The sequence below is a fragment of the Euleptes europaea genome, chromosome 6 (assembly GCF_029931775.1).
Source record: "Euleptes europaea isolate rEulEur1 chromosome 6, rEulEur1.hap1, whole genome shotgun sequence".
In the NCBI taxonomy this organism is placed as follows: Eukaryota; Metazoa; Chordata; class Lepidosauria; order Squamata; family Sphaerodactylidae; genus Euleptes; species Euleptes europaea.
In genome coordinates, this window is record NC_079317.1 from 46,394,900 (window position 1) to 46,411,300 (window position 16,401).

General features: G+C 42.2%; 1 protein-coding gene across 3 annotated transcripts in view; it reads left to right on the forward strand.

Annotated features, from left to right (window-relative positions):
* Positions 1-16,401, forward strand: part of CDIN1 (CDAN1 interacting nuclease 1) — a 179,044-nt gene that overhangs the window by 41,869 nt on the left and 120,774 nt on the right. For all 3 annotated transcript variants that reach the window (XM_056851272.1, XM_056851273.1, XM_056851274.1), the window contains exons 4-5: positions 8,798-8,858; positions 14,120-14,192. In XM_056851272.1, coding sequence (XP_056707250.1) covers positions 8,798-8,858; positions 14,120-14,192 — 134 coding nt within the window. The remainder of the gene's footprint in view (positions 1-8,797; positions 8,859-14,119; positions 14,193-16,401) is intronic.

The window sequence follows — 16,401 nt, forward strand, 5'->3', positions numbered from 1 at the left end:
GATTTCTTAAATTTTTGGCTTCAGCTCAATGTCATTTTGTAGCTCGATTAGTTCTTCGTCTACTACTCCAGATTCCTCAGTATCTGAAAATGGATTTATCACCCAATCTGTTAATTTCATCGAAAGAAGATCCTCAAATCTCTCAGACATATGTTTCATGCAGCATATCCAAATGGTCACAAAGCATATTTAAATGGTCACAAATCTTGTATTCTACCTTTCTCTTCTAGCTCAGTCAGTCTTGGAAATTGGTATCGCTCGTGACACCCTATATTGCATTTGAATAGCATTAATTTTGAAATAAACTTAGACGAGATAGATTTATCCTTACTAAGACTGTCCTCATTTCCTTGCAACTGCAAATTCATTTCATTGAACTTTGCAAATAGTTCTAGTAAATAAGCAATGTCATACCTGATCTCTTTGAGTTCATCACTGACCAAAGCATTAGTGTCTTCAAAAAAGAAACAAACCTGCTCAACAGTGTCAAAAAGGTTATAAAAACATCTCACACAATTGCCTTTTGATAGCCAATGCACTTCAGTATGAAACAGCAAATGTTCAACATCTTCATCATTCTCAACACAGATCTCCCTGAGTAGTCGATCATTGAGAGCATGGGCTTTAATTTTATTTGTTGCAGTAAAGACTTGTGCAGGCAATCACTGACACAGTGAATGGTAAAGACATTTGGCATTGCTTTTTTAAAGTAAGCAACACACCCACAGTAGTAACAAGTCACTGGTGGTGCTCCATCAGTTGCACAAACAAGTATGTTAGTAAGCAGAATTTCCATGTCTTTGAAGAAATGCTCAACAACAGGAAATATTGTCTCCCCTTTAGTATCTGATCTTAGTTGCCTTGCAAATAACAACTCGAGCAAACTTTCATCTTTTATAAAGCCACAAGTAAGTAGAAGCAAAGATTTGTTGCTTGGCAAAGTTGACTTATCCAGCTGTAATGCAAATTCTGTTGTCCTTAGTATGCCTCACAATGTATCTTCCACATTTTTGTCCATTTCATGGCTCTCTGTGGTGTAGATGCTGCTCTTCAAGCTGTTTGTTGGGCTGCAGCTCTCTTGAAGCTCCTTCTCAGTCTGTTCTCTGTCCTCAGACTCAGATGGCCTTTGTCTCCTATTTTCTCCTCTGAACCCTCTCTTTTCACTCAGAACTGTCCTAGGGCTCCCTCTCAGGGACAAAATACCTCCCCCCTCCAACTCTAGTAGAGGCCAAACTTGCAGGGTTACACTTATATAACCCAGAAATATTAATATTGGGGGCTGCAACAAAAATAATAGCTAAAATAGCTAAAAAACGTACTTCAAATTAAACAGGTCCTGTAACCGGGAACACTGGAAAATAAATACTACATTTAATACTATTATGTTAAAGACTTACCAGCAAAAACCTGAAAAAGGACAATGAGATAAAAACACATGCGGTGACGACCCAACTCACTTTGATAATTATTGCAGACTCTAACCCTATTGTGTTAGTAGTAAGGATATTACATTCAGACTACAAATCCGTGGATTTGTTGTCCCCTCTATCTACATTCCCAGTTCTTCTCACTTTTGACTATGGTTTTGTACCTACAGAACTCAATGCAAGGTAGTAATGCCTATTTTATGATAGGAGTCACTGTACTGGATTTAAGACTGTACTGGATTTGATGCACCTACATTCGCATAGACACACATTCATACTCTACAGAATCAGTCTACTACTTTTGATTATGAGATCTTTGTCTTCTGTGATCCAGTTGAACTGGGAATTCAAAGGAATGGGAGGGATGTCAGGTCTGGTCTTGTGAAATTTGCAACATAATCTGTAGGAATTATCTTCTTCATTTACATGTAGAATCAACTCACCCCTCCCCTGTTGTTCTTCCCTTATTCATTCTGTACCTCTGAGACCCAAGCAATGTCACTGACAGGACGACATCCACATAGCAGAGTTGCTGGTTCACATTACATGCACTGTGAAGGAATACTAGGATAATACCACTAATTTTTCTTTGTGGCCTTAATTCTGGTTAAGATCCCAATCATACATTGAATTGTGATTTACAGTGCAATCCTAAACTGAGTTACACCCTTCTGTGCCCACTGAATTCAAAATGAGAAATACCTCCTGATGACACATAGAGGGAGACACACCAGTAAGTTATGCTTGCAAGTAGAAAGCCATGAGAAGTGGAGGATGTACCTTAACCATGACTTGCTTGGTGCAGATGTAAAATTTGTCCATTGTAAACACAAGCCATGGTATGCAAACCCACTTCACAACAGTTAACCAAGGTAAAGGAAAACAAACCACAGTTAACTAATATATCTGAACAGGGCTTGCATTATTATTTAGTTAGAAAATTTATATGCTACCTCTCCAGAGACCTGCTTGAGGCATCTCACAGGTAAAAAAAATACCATAAAATCAGTATTACATACAAGCCAGGGGCATAAAAATGCATAAAACAAAGGCTGAGCAGCATAAATATCTATAGAATAGTCCTCATGATAAAAGCAAACCATACAACTAATGAAAAATATTAAATAAGTTAGCTAAAAGCCTGCATAAAAAAAAATAAGACTATAAGAAGAGCCCTGCTGGATCAGACCAGTGGTCCATTTAGTCTAGCATCCTGTTTCACACAGTGGCCAGCTGATTCCTCTGGATGGTCAACATCAGAGCATAAAGGTCAAGGCCTTCCCCTACTATTGCCTTCTGGCACTGGTATTCAGAGGTTTATTGCCTCTGAAAATGGAGGTTCCTTTTAGTCATTCTGTCTAGTAGCTGCTGATAGAACTGTCCTCCATGAATGAAAATGTTTTGGCCTGGCATCTAAAAGACCCTAGTGGAAGGAATTACAACAGCAGTGTCCCACTACTGGAAAATCTTGTCTCTAGTTGCCACCTGCCTCATCTTTGTGGGCAGGGGCACAAAGACCACAGCTTTTGAGGTGGATCTTAACTGGCAGGCTGGAGAGTAAGGAAGGAGGTGGTTCTTTCCTAGTCCAAAGCTTGTTAAAGTTAAGAACCATCACTCTAAGCCTCCAACAATAGCCTGACCATCATATTTTGGAACAGCTGATATTTCTGGGAAGTTATCAGAAGTTTAATGAACTGTCAGATCATCTGATTGTGATCATTTTGAGCCGTTTGGTACTTGTTAAAAATACATACAGTTATCTGGTATTCAGGATACATTAAACAGTGTGTGTTCCCCAAGAGATCTTAATGTACTTAATGCCTTTTGTTGAGGTTTCAGTAAGGAAGATACAAAATTTATGTCATTGTGGCCCAGGCTAGCCTGATCTCGTCAGATCTCAGAAGCTAAGCAGAGTCAGCCCTGGTTAGTATTTGGATGGGGGACCACCAAGGAATATCAGGGTTGCTGTGCAGAGGAAGGCACTGGCAAACCACCTCTGTTAGTCTCTTGCCATGAAAACCCCAAAAGGGGTTGCCAGAAGTCGGCTGCGACTTGACGGCACTTTACACCCACACACAATTTATCACACTGAAATTAGGGCAATAGGTTTTCATTGGTTTTCATAGATTTTCAGCAATAATCTATTTGTGTACTTTATTTTGTTAATTTAGGTGGAATATGCACATGCCACTAAATAACCACAATTCTTATTCAAGAGGGCTTAGTCTTGGAATTTCTATTTGCTCTGTTTTCATCAGTGGGGGGCTCTAGCTGTATTTCCAAGATCAACTGTGATTTTTATAGCTCTAACGAAGAAAAGGCGGAGTCTTCCCCTTTTGATTCATTAAATTAAAAAGCAAGCATCTTAGGTCACATACTGACCTGTGCTGCAAGTAGACAGGGTTGGCAAGAATGTGGTACATTTACTGAGAAGAACAGGTTCATCGTAAAACGCATACAACAGTAAAGGTATTTTGGTCCCCATTGAATTTGATAGTGACTTCTTCAACAATGGACTAATTAATTTTATAACTACCCATTCAACTATATGAGAATTTTAGTGACTGCAGCCGGTCATGTTTGTAAATGTTCTTTATTTTAGAATGTTTTTGAAAGAATAATAATAAGCGTATAATTCTGTGTTCTCTTGGCCCTGATTCAGCAATGGCTATGCATTGTTTCACGTGACTAATAGCTGTAGTTGGATATGAGCATCCCAACTAAACCCAATAAGTGGATGTTTCTAAGGGCAGAAGGATTTCCATCCATGGGGTGAAATTTTCTCATCTCTTCCTTCCCACTGCAGTCCAAAATGTCCACTTCCTATGCTGCTCCTGGGGGACATTTTAGGGGGAAATTTACAGAGCAGTCCTGAAGGGGGGGTAGTTAGGTGATGGCCAGGGATGGTGCAGCTGCACCTCCTCCTGAGAGGCTTTCTGGCCCAAAAATAAAAGTAAAAAATGTTCTTTTTACAAAACCCTGTGAAACTCCTCCATTGGGTTTCACAGTGCTTCGCCAGATATTTTTCAAGTATAACTCGATGACAGGGAAGAAAGGGCTTTGGGGGCTGACTAATGTCAGCTCCACCCCCAGAATGCCCCCCTGGACGCCAGCACGGGCACTTGCTCTGGAAAACCGACACCTGGGATGCAGGGTATGAGCCTTGTGCTGCCACATCACTCCCTGAAGCTGGCATAAGTGGCCCTGTGCAGCTTAGCGTTCAAAAATACAATAGAAACATAAAACAAGCAGGGGGGAGGTAAGAGGAAAACCTACTTCTAAATGCAAAGCTGTTTTCTTTCTGTGCAGGCAGATCTTCCTGCCAGTTCTAGGCTCCAACCTGAAGGCCAGTAGCCCTTTGTTTCCTGCCCAAGGGCTTGTCCACTTGGCTGCACCTAGGCCTTAAGTATCTGCTAGCCAGTTTACAGGGTTTTCTCCACTCCATCCCCTACTAGAGGATCAAGGAACCTTACTCCAGAGCTCCCACTGTACCGTACCATGTTCCTTACAAATATTCATAGGCAATGTCATAACCATTTGCATGGCTTGGCCTCACTAGAAGTTAGTCATAACTTTAGGAATGTTGTTGACTCACAGAGATGAGCTTCCCCAGAACAATCTCTGCTGCAGTAATGTTGTTGACTCACAGTGTCAACAACATTACTGCAGCAGAGATCATTCTGGGGGAAGCTCATCTCTGTATCGTTTGGTTTCTGTTATCCTAGATCAGTGGTGGCGAACCTATGGCACGTATGCCAGAGGGGGCACACAGAGCCCTCTCTGTGGGCCCGTGCACTGTCGCCCCAGCACAGAAAAGCAGCCCCAGCAGCTGCAGGAGAGGCGGCGGGAGGGATCCCCCGAGCCGCCTCATGGTGGCGACCCCTGCCCGCAGCCCTGGCTCTTGCACCAGTCAGCCTCTCTCCTCTCCTTCTTTTGGCAGTCATGAGGGGAGGGGTGGGGAGGAGAAAGTTGAGCTCCCCGGGTCCTCTCGCTGTCACTAGGGCACCTGCGAGCTTCCCTCTCTCTCCCCCTCGGCGGTGCAGGGCGACCCCTCGGCGGTGCAGGATCGGCCGGGATGGCTGGTGGCATGTCTGGGCTCTCTTCGAGTGGGAGCCGCCGTGCCGCTCCTGCTTTGCACCGCCAACATCTGTCCCACACGGCGCGAGGGGCAGTGAGACTGGAGCTGGCTCCAGCTGCCTGCGCCGTCCCCGGCCCTGCCCTCAGAGGAGGAGTTCCGCTGGGCAACCTCCGCCCTCACTTCTCACCCAGAACTCCTGCTGCTTGCATGGCCTGGCCAACTTCCCCGAGGCTGCAGTAAGTGGGTGATCCTGAGGTAACATGGCGATGTCGCCTTGCTTTCCCGCCATTGCAGGGATTCCTCCCCTGGTACGATTGCCAAAGATAGGACTTTTGGTAGGACTTTGATTCATAGGCACTTAACACACACACACGATTGCCAACCTCCAGTTGGGGCCTGGGAATCTCCCAGGATTACAACCGACCGCCGCTCTATACAGATCAGTTCCCTCCCCAAACTCCGCTGTCCCCCAGATCTCCAGGAATTTCCCGGCCTGGAGTTAGCAACCGTATTCAGGTTAAATTGCCGTGTTGGCACTTTGCAATAAATGAGTGGGTTTTGGGTTGCAGTTTGGGCACTCGGTCTCTAAAAGGTTCGTCATCACTGTCCTAGATCTTTCATCCAAGGTATTGATGTGTAGTTCTTTTAGTCCACAGATACAAAGCAGCAGGAGTAGCTTTCCAAGTGCTTCCTTCGCTGCAGCACATGCTTAAGCATTATTACTGCATTTGTGTGTTCACAGAGGCTTTATCCAGCATGTAGTATTGTTCACCACATCTGTTTCAGTTTCTGTTAAAACAGTGTTAAAATTAAATGGAAAGTAAAGATGGCAGGCCAGTATCGGAGAAGCATCTTGCCATTTCTCCCACCTCTGACGCACTAGGGGAGGTTCCTTTTCTTCCTACTGGCTACTGTGTACACCATAGTCATGCAGAATTTCTACTGTGTTAACGGTGGGCTGTATTACTTCTTCACCACCTTGAGTCTCAAGTTTGTAAATAAAAATAGGCTATTTAAACCCTTGAGGCTAGATCAGAGGGGTTGCTGGTGAAGTTTTTCAATAGCTATTAACTATATTGAGACTTTCTCTCCCCCTTTGCTCCATCATGGCAGCTTGGCTTATCTGAGCAAGGCCTTCTGCAGCTGCCAGCGTAGTGTAGTGGTTAAGAGTGGTGGTTTGGAGTGGCGGACTCTAATCTGGAGAACCGGGTTTGATTCCCCACTCCTCCATATGAGCGACGGACTCTAATGTGAACTGGGTTGGTTTCCCCATTCCTACACATGAAGCCAGCTGGGTGACCTTGGGCTAGTCACAGTTCTCTCTGAACTCTCTCAGCCCCACTACCTCACAAGGTGCCTGTTGTGGAGAGAAGAAGGGAAGGAGATTATAAACCGGTTTGAGTCTTCCTTAAGTGGTAGAGAAAGTCGGCATATAAAAACCAATTCATCTTCATGAACACATGAAGCTGCCTTATACTGAATCAGACCCTTGGTCCCATCTGCTGCTTCTTCAAAGTTAACAACTGCCTATACATGTGCCTTCTCCATTGTGGCACCCACCTTGTGGAATGGCCTGCCTGAGGAAATCAGAAAGGCTGCCACTCTCCTGGCTTTCTGCAAACTATCAAAACTGAATTATTAAAGTGGGGTTTTCTACACAGGCAATAAGGCGGCACTGTTACAAAAGGCTTCACAAAGTTACTTAAATAAATTATCGGGGACTGTGGTCTATACTACTGTGTATAGTTTGCTGTGGGCTGGCTCCCGTTGTGTAATTTCACATCATTTAATGTGTCATGTTAACACTTATGCTTTGCTTCAGTTCTGTTTTTTAGACTTCTGGTTGGATCTACAACCCAAATCCTATTTCATTGTTTATTGAATGTTTATTGAATGTCCCATCTTGTTGATTGTATTGACTCACTCTGTGTAATCCACCTTGAGTCTCAGTGAGAAAGTCAGACTATAAATAACATAAATAAAATAAATAAAAATTAATTACAAAAATCCACTTTTTTCTAGCTGTTCTAATAAATTAATGAGTTAAATACTCACCCATTATTTGGCAGTATTTGATTGGATAATTATTAAAAAACCTTTTTTTTTCACTAGCCAGGTGTCCAACAGTGGGTCTGTTACAGATCAGAAACAGGCCAATCAGTACTGTTCTGGCTAAATTGAGAGCCCACTGGGAGCTTGAATGACGTTTGGCTGTACCTGTAATTACCCAGTATCAGCTGGCATGTATCAGGTAGTACATATAGATTCCAGGGAACATTATCCAAAGAGCAATGAGAGGTCAAGTTCTACAGGATCTGGGAGAGTTCCCAGTAAAATATCCCTGGCAAAGCCAACAAGGATTTGACCTCAGCTAAATACCTAAATAATAGAGCAGACCTGCAGAGTGATTAAGCACCACATCTTAGCTGAGAGTTAAGATAGAGCCCTGGCTTGGATTTTTTTCCCTTCATCACTGATGGATGGCCTCCAAATGACTTACAGTGAAGTAAACTGCCCTATGGTTGGAGCAGTGTTAACGCTTCATTGGAGAAATCTAAACCTTGGCCTTGGGTACAGAGTGGTGGCTTGCAGAGTATTATCATTTGAATGGATTTTCACCCTAGTTTTAGGTATACAAGATTTCCAAGGAAGAAGCCCCTTCTACCTTAGAAGGTCCAAAGTGTTCAGGGACTGAGACTTGACATGTTAAGTCATATAAGTTGGAACTCTGCACAAATAATCATCAACAGAGTTCAGACAAACCAGAATGCTATAATGATGCACATGAAGGCCGCTGGGTGGCCTTGGGTTCTCTCAGAACTCAGAAGGTGTCTGTTGTGGGGAAGGGAAGGAAAGGTGATTGTAAACCGCTTTGAGACTCCTTAAAGGTAGAGAAAAGCAGGGTATAAAAACCAACTCTTCTTTTCTGTCTAGTAGTCCAGGGGCTAATTATCTTTCTCCCACTAGTACTGCAATTAAGCCACCAAATATTGTTACCTAAAACCTTAGTTATTGATAATTGCCGTCTTGTTCTCTTATGTGCTGTACAGCTTAACTTTTGAAATATACTTTCCCTCTTGGATGTTAATGATGTAGTGTAGATATTAGAATTTGGTAATATAGAGGTTAGATATCTGGAACTGTTTCTAAAAATAGGTATTTTTTAAAATCAGTGTACATGCTCAGACAGTTTGTTCTTGTACTTCTCCCAGTGTATGTGTATGTGTGTGAGAGAGTTCTCTGCTAGCCTTTTATTTGAATCTGCAGTAATATTTGATTTTGTCATCTTTAGGTACTTGAATGGAGTGAGCAAAAATGCAGCTTCTCCTGTATTATTGGAACTGGCTAATGAGGTAATAATTATTTAAAATATTTCTCTGGTATATACATAAGGAAAATCTTTACCATGTCTTTACTAAAAAATGTAATTAAACAAAAATGTGATCTCAAAGCACACTGTATGTTTAAAATTGTTCTGTTGTCTGTAAGTACTTCCAGTAATTTGAGAAAGCCTATTTATTAATCAGTTAATGCAATTAATCTTTTTTCTTCCAGGCAATTAAATCTGTAGAGACCTTCTCAAATTTTTATTTGATTAGAAGGTTCTTTCTTTCTTTCTTTCTTTCTTTCTTTCTTTCTTTCTTTCTTTCTTTCTTTCTTTCTTTCTTTCTTTCTTTCTTTCTTTCTTTCTTTCTTTCTTTCTTTCTTTCTTTCTTTCTTTGGAAGACAAGTACTTTTTAAAATGCAGATTTACTATCATCCATATGGACATCTGAATAATTAAGAAATTAAATTTCCTGATTAGTTTGTTTTGTTAAATATATGTAATGTAAGATTTACAGTAAACATCAAAACAATTGCCTCCTAATCTTCCTTTTAACATGCAGATGATAGCAAAGCAAAATAGTTTAATGCCAATTTAATTAGGTGTTCTTTGTGCACATAAAGTTTACTAACTAATGTGCTACTTTTTGTTATTTCTGAGAGTTGAATAGTTAGCTGGATTTAAATACAGAAGCAAAAGTTCCTGCCTTTAGATGGGCAACAAATTAGTGGGGTGGCAGATGGGAGTTTAGCATCTCACTTAGCAGGTGGTAATGCCATGTCCATCCCTTGTCCAATCAGCTTGAGTTTGGCTGGACCTAGAGTGGTGCATGCACAGGGAGACCACAGCAGAAACTGCTCTAGATCATCCCTAACATATAGAAGGAGAACACTTCCATAAGGAATTCAGTTGCAGCAGGCACACAAATGTTTATAGTCATGACAGTGGTAACCTAGATCTAGAACATTAATTTCAAATACAGTTATAATGCCACCTTATTTGATTTGTTTTGGAAATGCTTATATAACCCTTAGAAGGATACAGTAGAATGCATGTCTGTCTGTCTTTCTTTACTTTTAAATGCTAAATGTAGTAAAGACAGATAAGTGAGTGTTTGAATTAAGAACCATGTGCTTGGAGTATTGGAGGTGCCACAGCAGCAAGTCTTACATGTTATATTACGAGGAAGTATGGCTTTTCTCTGTGCTTCTGCCTGATGTACATTGCTATAGTCAGCAAATGAGCGATTAGCTACCGTATTTTTCGCTCCATAAGACGCACCTGACCATAAGACGCACCTAGTTTAGAGGAGGAACACAAGAAAAAATATATTCTGAATCAAATGGTGTACTGCCCCTGGAAGCCCAGCGGGGGGGTCTTTAAACTCCTCCGCGCTGCCATCCCAGGCAGCGCAGAGCACTTTCAAGACCCCCCGCCCGGCTTCAGGGAACTCCCTGGAAGCCCGGCGAGGGGGGGGGGCTTTAAACTCCTCCGCGCTGCCATCCCAGGCAGCGCAGAGCACTTTCAAGACCCCCCCCCCCCGCTCGGCTTCTATAGACTCCCTGGAAGCCCGGCAAGGGGGGGGGGTCTTTAAACTCCTCCGCGCAGCCATCCCAGGCAGCGCAGAGCACTTTCAAGGCCTCCCCGCTTCCAGGGAGTCCCTGGAACCCCGGCGGGGGGGCCTTTAAACTCCTCCGCGCTGCCATCCCAGGCAGCACAGAGCACTTTCAAGACCCCCGCCCCGCCCTGCTTCCAGGGAGTCCCTGGAACCCTAGCGGGGGGGTCTTTAAACTGCTCTGCGCTGCCTGCAATGGCAGCATGGAAAATATTCAAGACCCCCATCCGGCTTCCAGGGACTCCCCAACAGCTGAGTCTCGGGACCGGGAAGCGCGGGGGGAGGTTAAACTGCTCCACACTGCCTGCCCAGGCAGCATGGAGCAGTTTAAAGACCGCCCTGCCCAGTTTCCTGGGACTCCAAGGAAACCGGGCGGGGCGGTCTTTAAAGGTGGGAAAAGGCAGGAGGGGGTTTTGAAAGTGCTCTGCGCTGCCTGGGATGGCAGCACGGAGGAGTTTAAAGACCCCCCCGCCGGGCTTCCAGGGAGTCCCTAGAAGCCGGGCGGGGTGGTCTTGAAAGTGCTCTGCGCTGCCTGGGATGGGAGCGCGGATGTCGTGGTGCAGGCGAGGAGCGAGGGCTGTAAGCGTAGTCTGGGGAACAGTCCAAGGTCATTCACAGTGAAGGCAGAGTCCGAGATATCAATACAGGCAAGGGAAGTCCAAGGCATTAGTCAGAGCCAGTCCACGAAGTCAGGATACCAGGAATCCAAAGGATAGTAGGGAAACAAGGCTGGTACACCAGGAGGTTGGTTACAAGTTGCTTGCACAACAGCCAAGCCTAACTGATGGCTTAAATCCCTTCCCCCTCTGCTGTAGCAGAGCCAGCTGATGCTGATGAGGCTGAGTTCACAGGTGGTGCTTCAGCCCTGCTCTTCCTCATCACTGCTACTGGGGAGGTTCCTCTGTAAAGCCTTCAGTCTAGCACTCTGCCGTCTCTGCTACATTGCCAAACGAACCTGTTTTCTTTTCTGCTCCAGTGGCCTTGGCGAGGCCTCTGGAGACACTGCATATTGTAAGGTGTCAGGTCCAACTGGAGTCCTTGAGCTGGCAGGCTGCAGGCATGGTGGGTCATCTCCTGACTTTGGCTGATCCTCTATTCTGGCAGGCTGTAGGCCCTGTGGTTGTTCCTGTGGGACTTCTGCCTGAGGATGTCCCTCTGTTCTGGCTTCTACTTCCTCTTCATCAGAGGAGGTCTCTACAGGCTGACTCATGACAGCGGAGGAGTTTAACCTCCCCCCGGCGCTTCCCGGGCCCGAGGCTGCGCTGGGCGGCTGGGAGGGGCCTCCCGCCCCCAGCTGGCTGGTGGCGTCCCAGCCGGCTCCCGGGGCGGCCCGGCTCCGCGCCCCGCTGCCGCTGCGCTGGGCGGGTGGGCCTCCTGCCCCCCAGCTGGCTGGCTGCTTTAAAGCCGACTCCCGGGGCCCGCCGGCTCTGCGCCGGGCTCCCGCTGCGCTGGGCGGCTGCTGGGAGGGGCCTCGCGCCCCCCAGCTGGCTGGCGGCTTCCTAGCCGGCTCCCGGGGTCCGCCGGCTCTGCGCTGGGCTGCTGCGGCCAGGGGTCGGCCGTGGCTCCCAAGGCCTCTCGCAGCTTTGCCCTTCTCCCTGGGGGCCGGATTCACACACATTCACTCCATAAGACGCACAGACATTTCCCCTCACTTTTGAGAAGGAAAAAAGTGTGTCTTATGGAGCGAAAAATACGGTAATCAGTTGCTATATAGTTGTAATGGCCTATGATGTGTCAATATATTGTTATAATAGAGTTAACATATGAAAAGGATTGCTTTGTATTAGTGGTAAAGGATGCGTTTCTGACAGAAGGTTTTGAGGACACACGATTCACTTTTTTATAAACAAAGACATTGTTATAGAATGAATTCTTGGTAAATAACATGCGTAGCACCAGGGTTGACACAGGGAAGCCCTTTAAAGGTGCCAAAAACATTGCAGTGTTTTTGCATACGCTTTTGGTTTCGATTTTTGTCTTTTTCCCTCCATGCAGTTCCTTGTTTGTTTTTAGACAGTGCTCATACTTTATGATGTTGAAACATGCCTGTATCCATACTGTACTTGTGCATTGTAACAGTTCATATGTTTCATTTTAAGTCTGAGGATAAAAAAAATTAGAGGTTCAGAAAAAAAGTTATTTTAAATAACTTATTTATTGGTAGCTGCACAAGTAGAAGGTAGTGCTTTTTGTGACTGCTTCTGATGCATTAAGGAAATGTGGCAATAACAAGCACAATATTACTGCTTCCATACAATCAAGCTGCCATTTTTATATGATAGTTAATATTTAAATGGCAGAGTCCTGCATCTGCTGGCAGTTGGTACAATGGTAATACTTTATGAGTCAATATATATTTAATCAGTGGAAACTGTAAAAATTGATGAGAAATATATAACACAGATGCATTACAGTGCGTAGCATCACTCTTAAATAGGAATCGGGCCTTATTGTTTTTATTGTTTTTAGTCTATGATGTTATTTTAAAATTTTATAAGTAATGGTATACATTTTCATATATGCAGAGTGTAATTAAAAAAACAACAACCTGAAACTGTGATGTTGGTTAGAATAATCAAAGTACTGGTAGTTACTCTGTTCTTACCATACAAATTTTTTTAAGTGGGATTTGAAGCACTATGAATTTTACTTACATGCTAAATTCTGACATGAAGCATGATGGCCCTGTTTCAGAGAAAGATGGGTGTGTGATTAATATGAAAATTAGGGAGATGCAAGTACCTGAACTAATAAGGTAGTCCTTATTCAGGCTGGACTACCTTCAGTAATTTCACCATTTTTCATATGTCAGCTCTGATGTGGGTTACTGGAAATAAGCTGCTCTGTAGAAAAGCATTTTCTACTTGGAGAATTTAAGTGCATATATATTTGGGGAAATATATGTACAAATGGGGATGGTTTTTTCATCTAGTTGCTAAATAAAATGAAATTGTGTACAAATTCATATAAATACTTTTAAAGCAAAAAGTCATTGTAATGTAAGTAAAATGTACCTGTCTCGGATAGTCTTTTAAATACATGCAATATATTTATGATGATGATCATTAAAAGTAAATTTTGCTTCTCTGAGCCCTATATAATATACATATTTTCTGTGGGTGAAATGCTGCACCCACACAACTTTCAATGGAATTCAACTGTTTGTTTAGAGGATTGGTACACCTACAGGTTTATATCATCTAGACTGAAATTCAAAGTATTACGTTTAATCTTATATTTACTGAATTTCAGAATATATACTATCTCATTCTACATTCCCTTAAAAAAAAAAAAAAAGAACTGTGTCACGTGTGGAAATAATCCCTTCATGTAAGTCTTACTCATTCCATATTTTTACATTCAAGGAATTTGGCCTGATTATTGTCACTAGATGCCAAAAGAAATTTCTATCAGTATTCTTGTTGGTTGGTTTTGTTTGAATATTGATTTCACAGTATGTACATTTAGTTCTGTGTTTCATTTTCAGAACAGTTCAAAGAAAAAGCTACATGGAGCTTAATTTGTTTGTCTTGCAGCATTGCCATTCAGGTTCCTAGAAAATTGTGCACAAATATTACATATGATGGTTAGCCTTTGCATTTACTGTATCGATGTATTCATTACGATGATTATAATGTAGATATGTTGACACTACTCTTCATCTTTTCTGTAAGGTGGATTTTGCTCCATCATTGATGGCTCGAATTGTGTTGGAAAGATTTCTACAAGAGCAAGATGGATTAACTCGTAAGTAATTTTTTACATATGTAACTTATAAACCTCCATTCATATAAGAATCATCACCATAGTACTACATGTAAGCTAAGAGGAGCCACCTTCTATAGTTAATAATACTAACTCGATGGTTTGTTTTTGCATGTAATATTTAAATCAGCTCTTTTTATATGAAAGAAAATCCTGCATTCTCTATCAGTACATTTGTTTTTTCTTGCGAAGTGTCTTCCATATTAGCAGAATTCATGGGAGACTTGACAAGTAAGAAGGATGGGCACAAATACAGTTGTGGGAGTCTTGCCTGAAAATGTCTTTGGTTAAGACAATGAACATTTTTGAATTCCTTCTGGAGAAGTCTATTTCTGTTTTTTAAAATGATCAATTTTCTTGCCTGAAATGAACATAAAATATTATATGCACGATCCTGCCAGTGTTCAGCACTTTTAAACTGCACCGATGTCATGTTCCATTGATTGGGAGAAAACGGGGATATAAATATTTGGGGGAGGGGGGGAAATAAGCATGAAAGAGGTAAGCATGTGTTTAACTCTGTTTCATTAAAACCCACAGGATTTTAGAATGCTTAACTTTGGCTGGCTTGTGACTTAAATGATTACAGCAAAAACAATCCTTGAAAAGAAATCTATGCCTCTTTAAAATTCTGCGGCCTCAGAGTAATGTAACTGCTAAATGCAAAAGTGAATTTAACTGAGCTTGGTATTAGGAGGGAAAAAATGAAAAGAATAGAGCTTCAGGAGGAGGTTCAAGCCTAAATTAATTTGCCACTGAAAAAATACATTTTGTTATTTTCTCTGTGTCAACTGCATGATTAAAACCGGCTGTTAAGTGAGCTCTGGGGATGTGCTCGTAAAAGATTTATGAGTAATATTCAATGTGATATTCAAAGTGAGTCATGAATATCAGGGTAATTGCTCTCAGTGTTGGCTCCTTTACTAGGCAGGAGTTTGTCAACTGCCCCATAAATATTTGCCTAGTCTCATGTAAAAAAGACAATTTCATCTTCTGAATTTTTATTACCTACTGTAATGTTTACCTTTGGAGCTTGACTATATGGGAATAGGTAAAAGGGTTTAGAATGTGCTTTATACATATATTTTTCTCCTTCTCAAAGTAAAAGATAACGCCTACTAAAATTTTCATCCAGTTGCAGGTCATGAAAAAGGGTTTGTGTATTTCCCCCCCTTCCTTTCCTTCCCTCCCCCTTTTTTTGAGCCAGGGGTCTTTTCCATAGGCTTTGTTTTTTAGCTGCACAGATATCTGTGGCTGGTGGCCCAGTTACCTTGTGCAGGTTTCATTTGAATGAATTAAGTACTTCCTCTAAAAATTCAATATCATTTCAATAGATGTAGCCTCTAAAGTAACCTGCAGTGATGCTTCATGAGCAAATCACATGATGTCAGAATGGTATGGTTTCGATTTAATCAAGAAAGAGATTAAAGTGGATGTGTGTTATTTTCAACTTCGCTGCAGCACCGCCATTTGTCAAAGTCAACCTTCTGATTGCTTTGGACCTACTGCTATCCAGGTCTTGTCAAAATAGTAGTCAGCACAATCTGAAGCAGGTAGACTAGCCTCTGTAGAACAATATCAAACACAGTAAAACAAAAATCATTGGCTTGTGAATTATGAAGTTAATAGATTGATCATATATTTTGTGGCTGTTAATTTATGTCTACAATGCTAGCACACCTTCAGTGTTGTTTCTTTTAATTTTTTTACCATTCTGTATTGTACAGTCAAATAGAAATTAATGTAAAGTTGAAATGAATTGTGTTTGATAATTTTGAACGCTGTTAGAACCTGGTATCTTGCACAGCTGTGCTAAGGAAAAACATGACTGTATAGAGGAGCATGTTTTCAGGAAAGCAATTAAAAAATATATTTTTGAGGGGAGGAGGCAATTCAATGTATGTAAAATACGTTGAAGTGCATTGTAGTACCTTGAAAGATACTTATCCCTCACTGCTGTTTGGATTAGTGGTAGCCATTAGTTCATTTTGGATTTTTCATTAGTAAATGCATGGCCTGCGCTGGTGTGCATGGCATGCACCGGTGACATGATTGTCATATACAGGGATATAAAACCACAATTTAAACTAAAATTAGTAGCCAGACTGTTTTAACATCTGAATTTCAGATTAAAAATCAATTTGAGCTCTGCTGGTAGTAAAAATGTCTGAGAGAAATCTCCCTCTGAAAA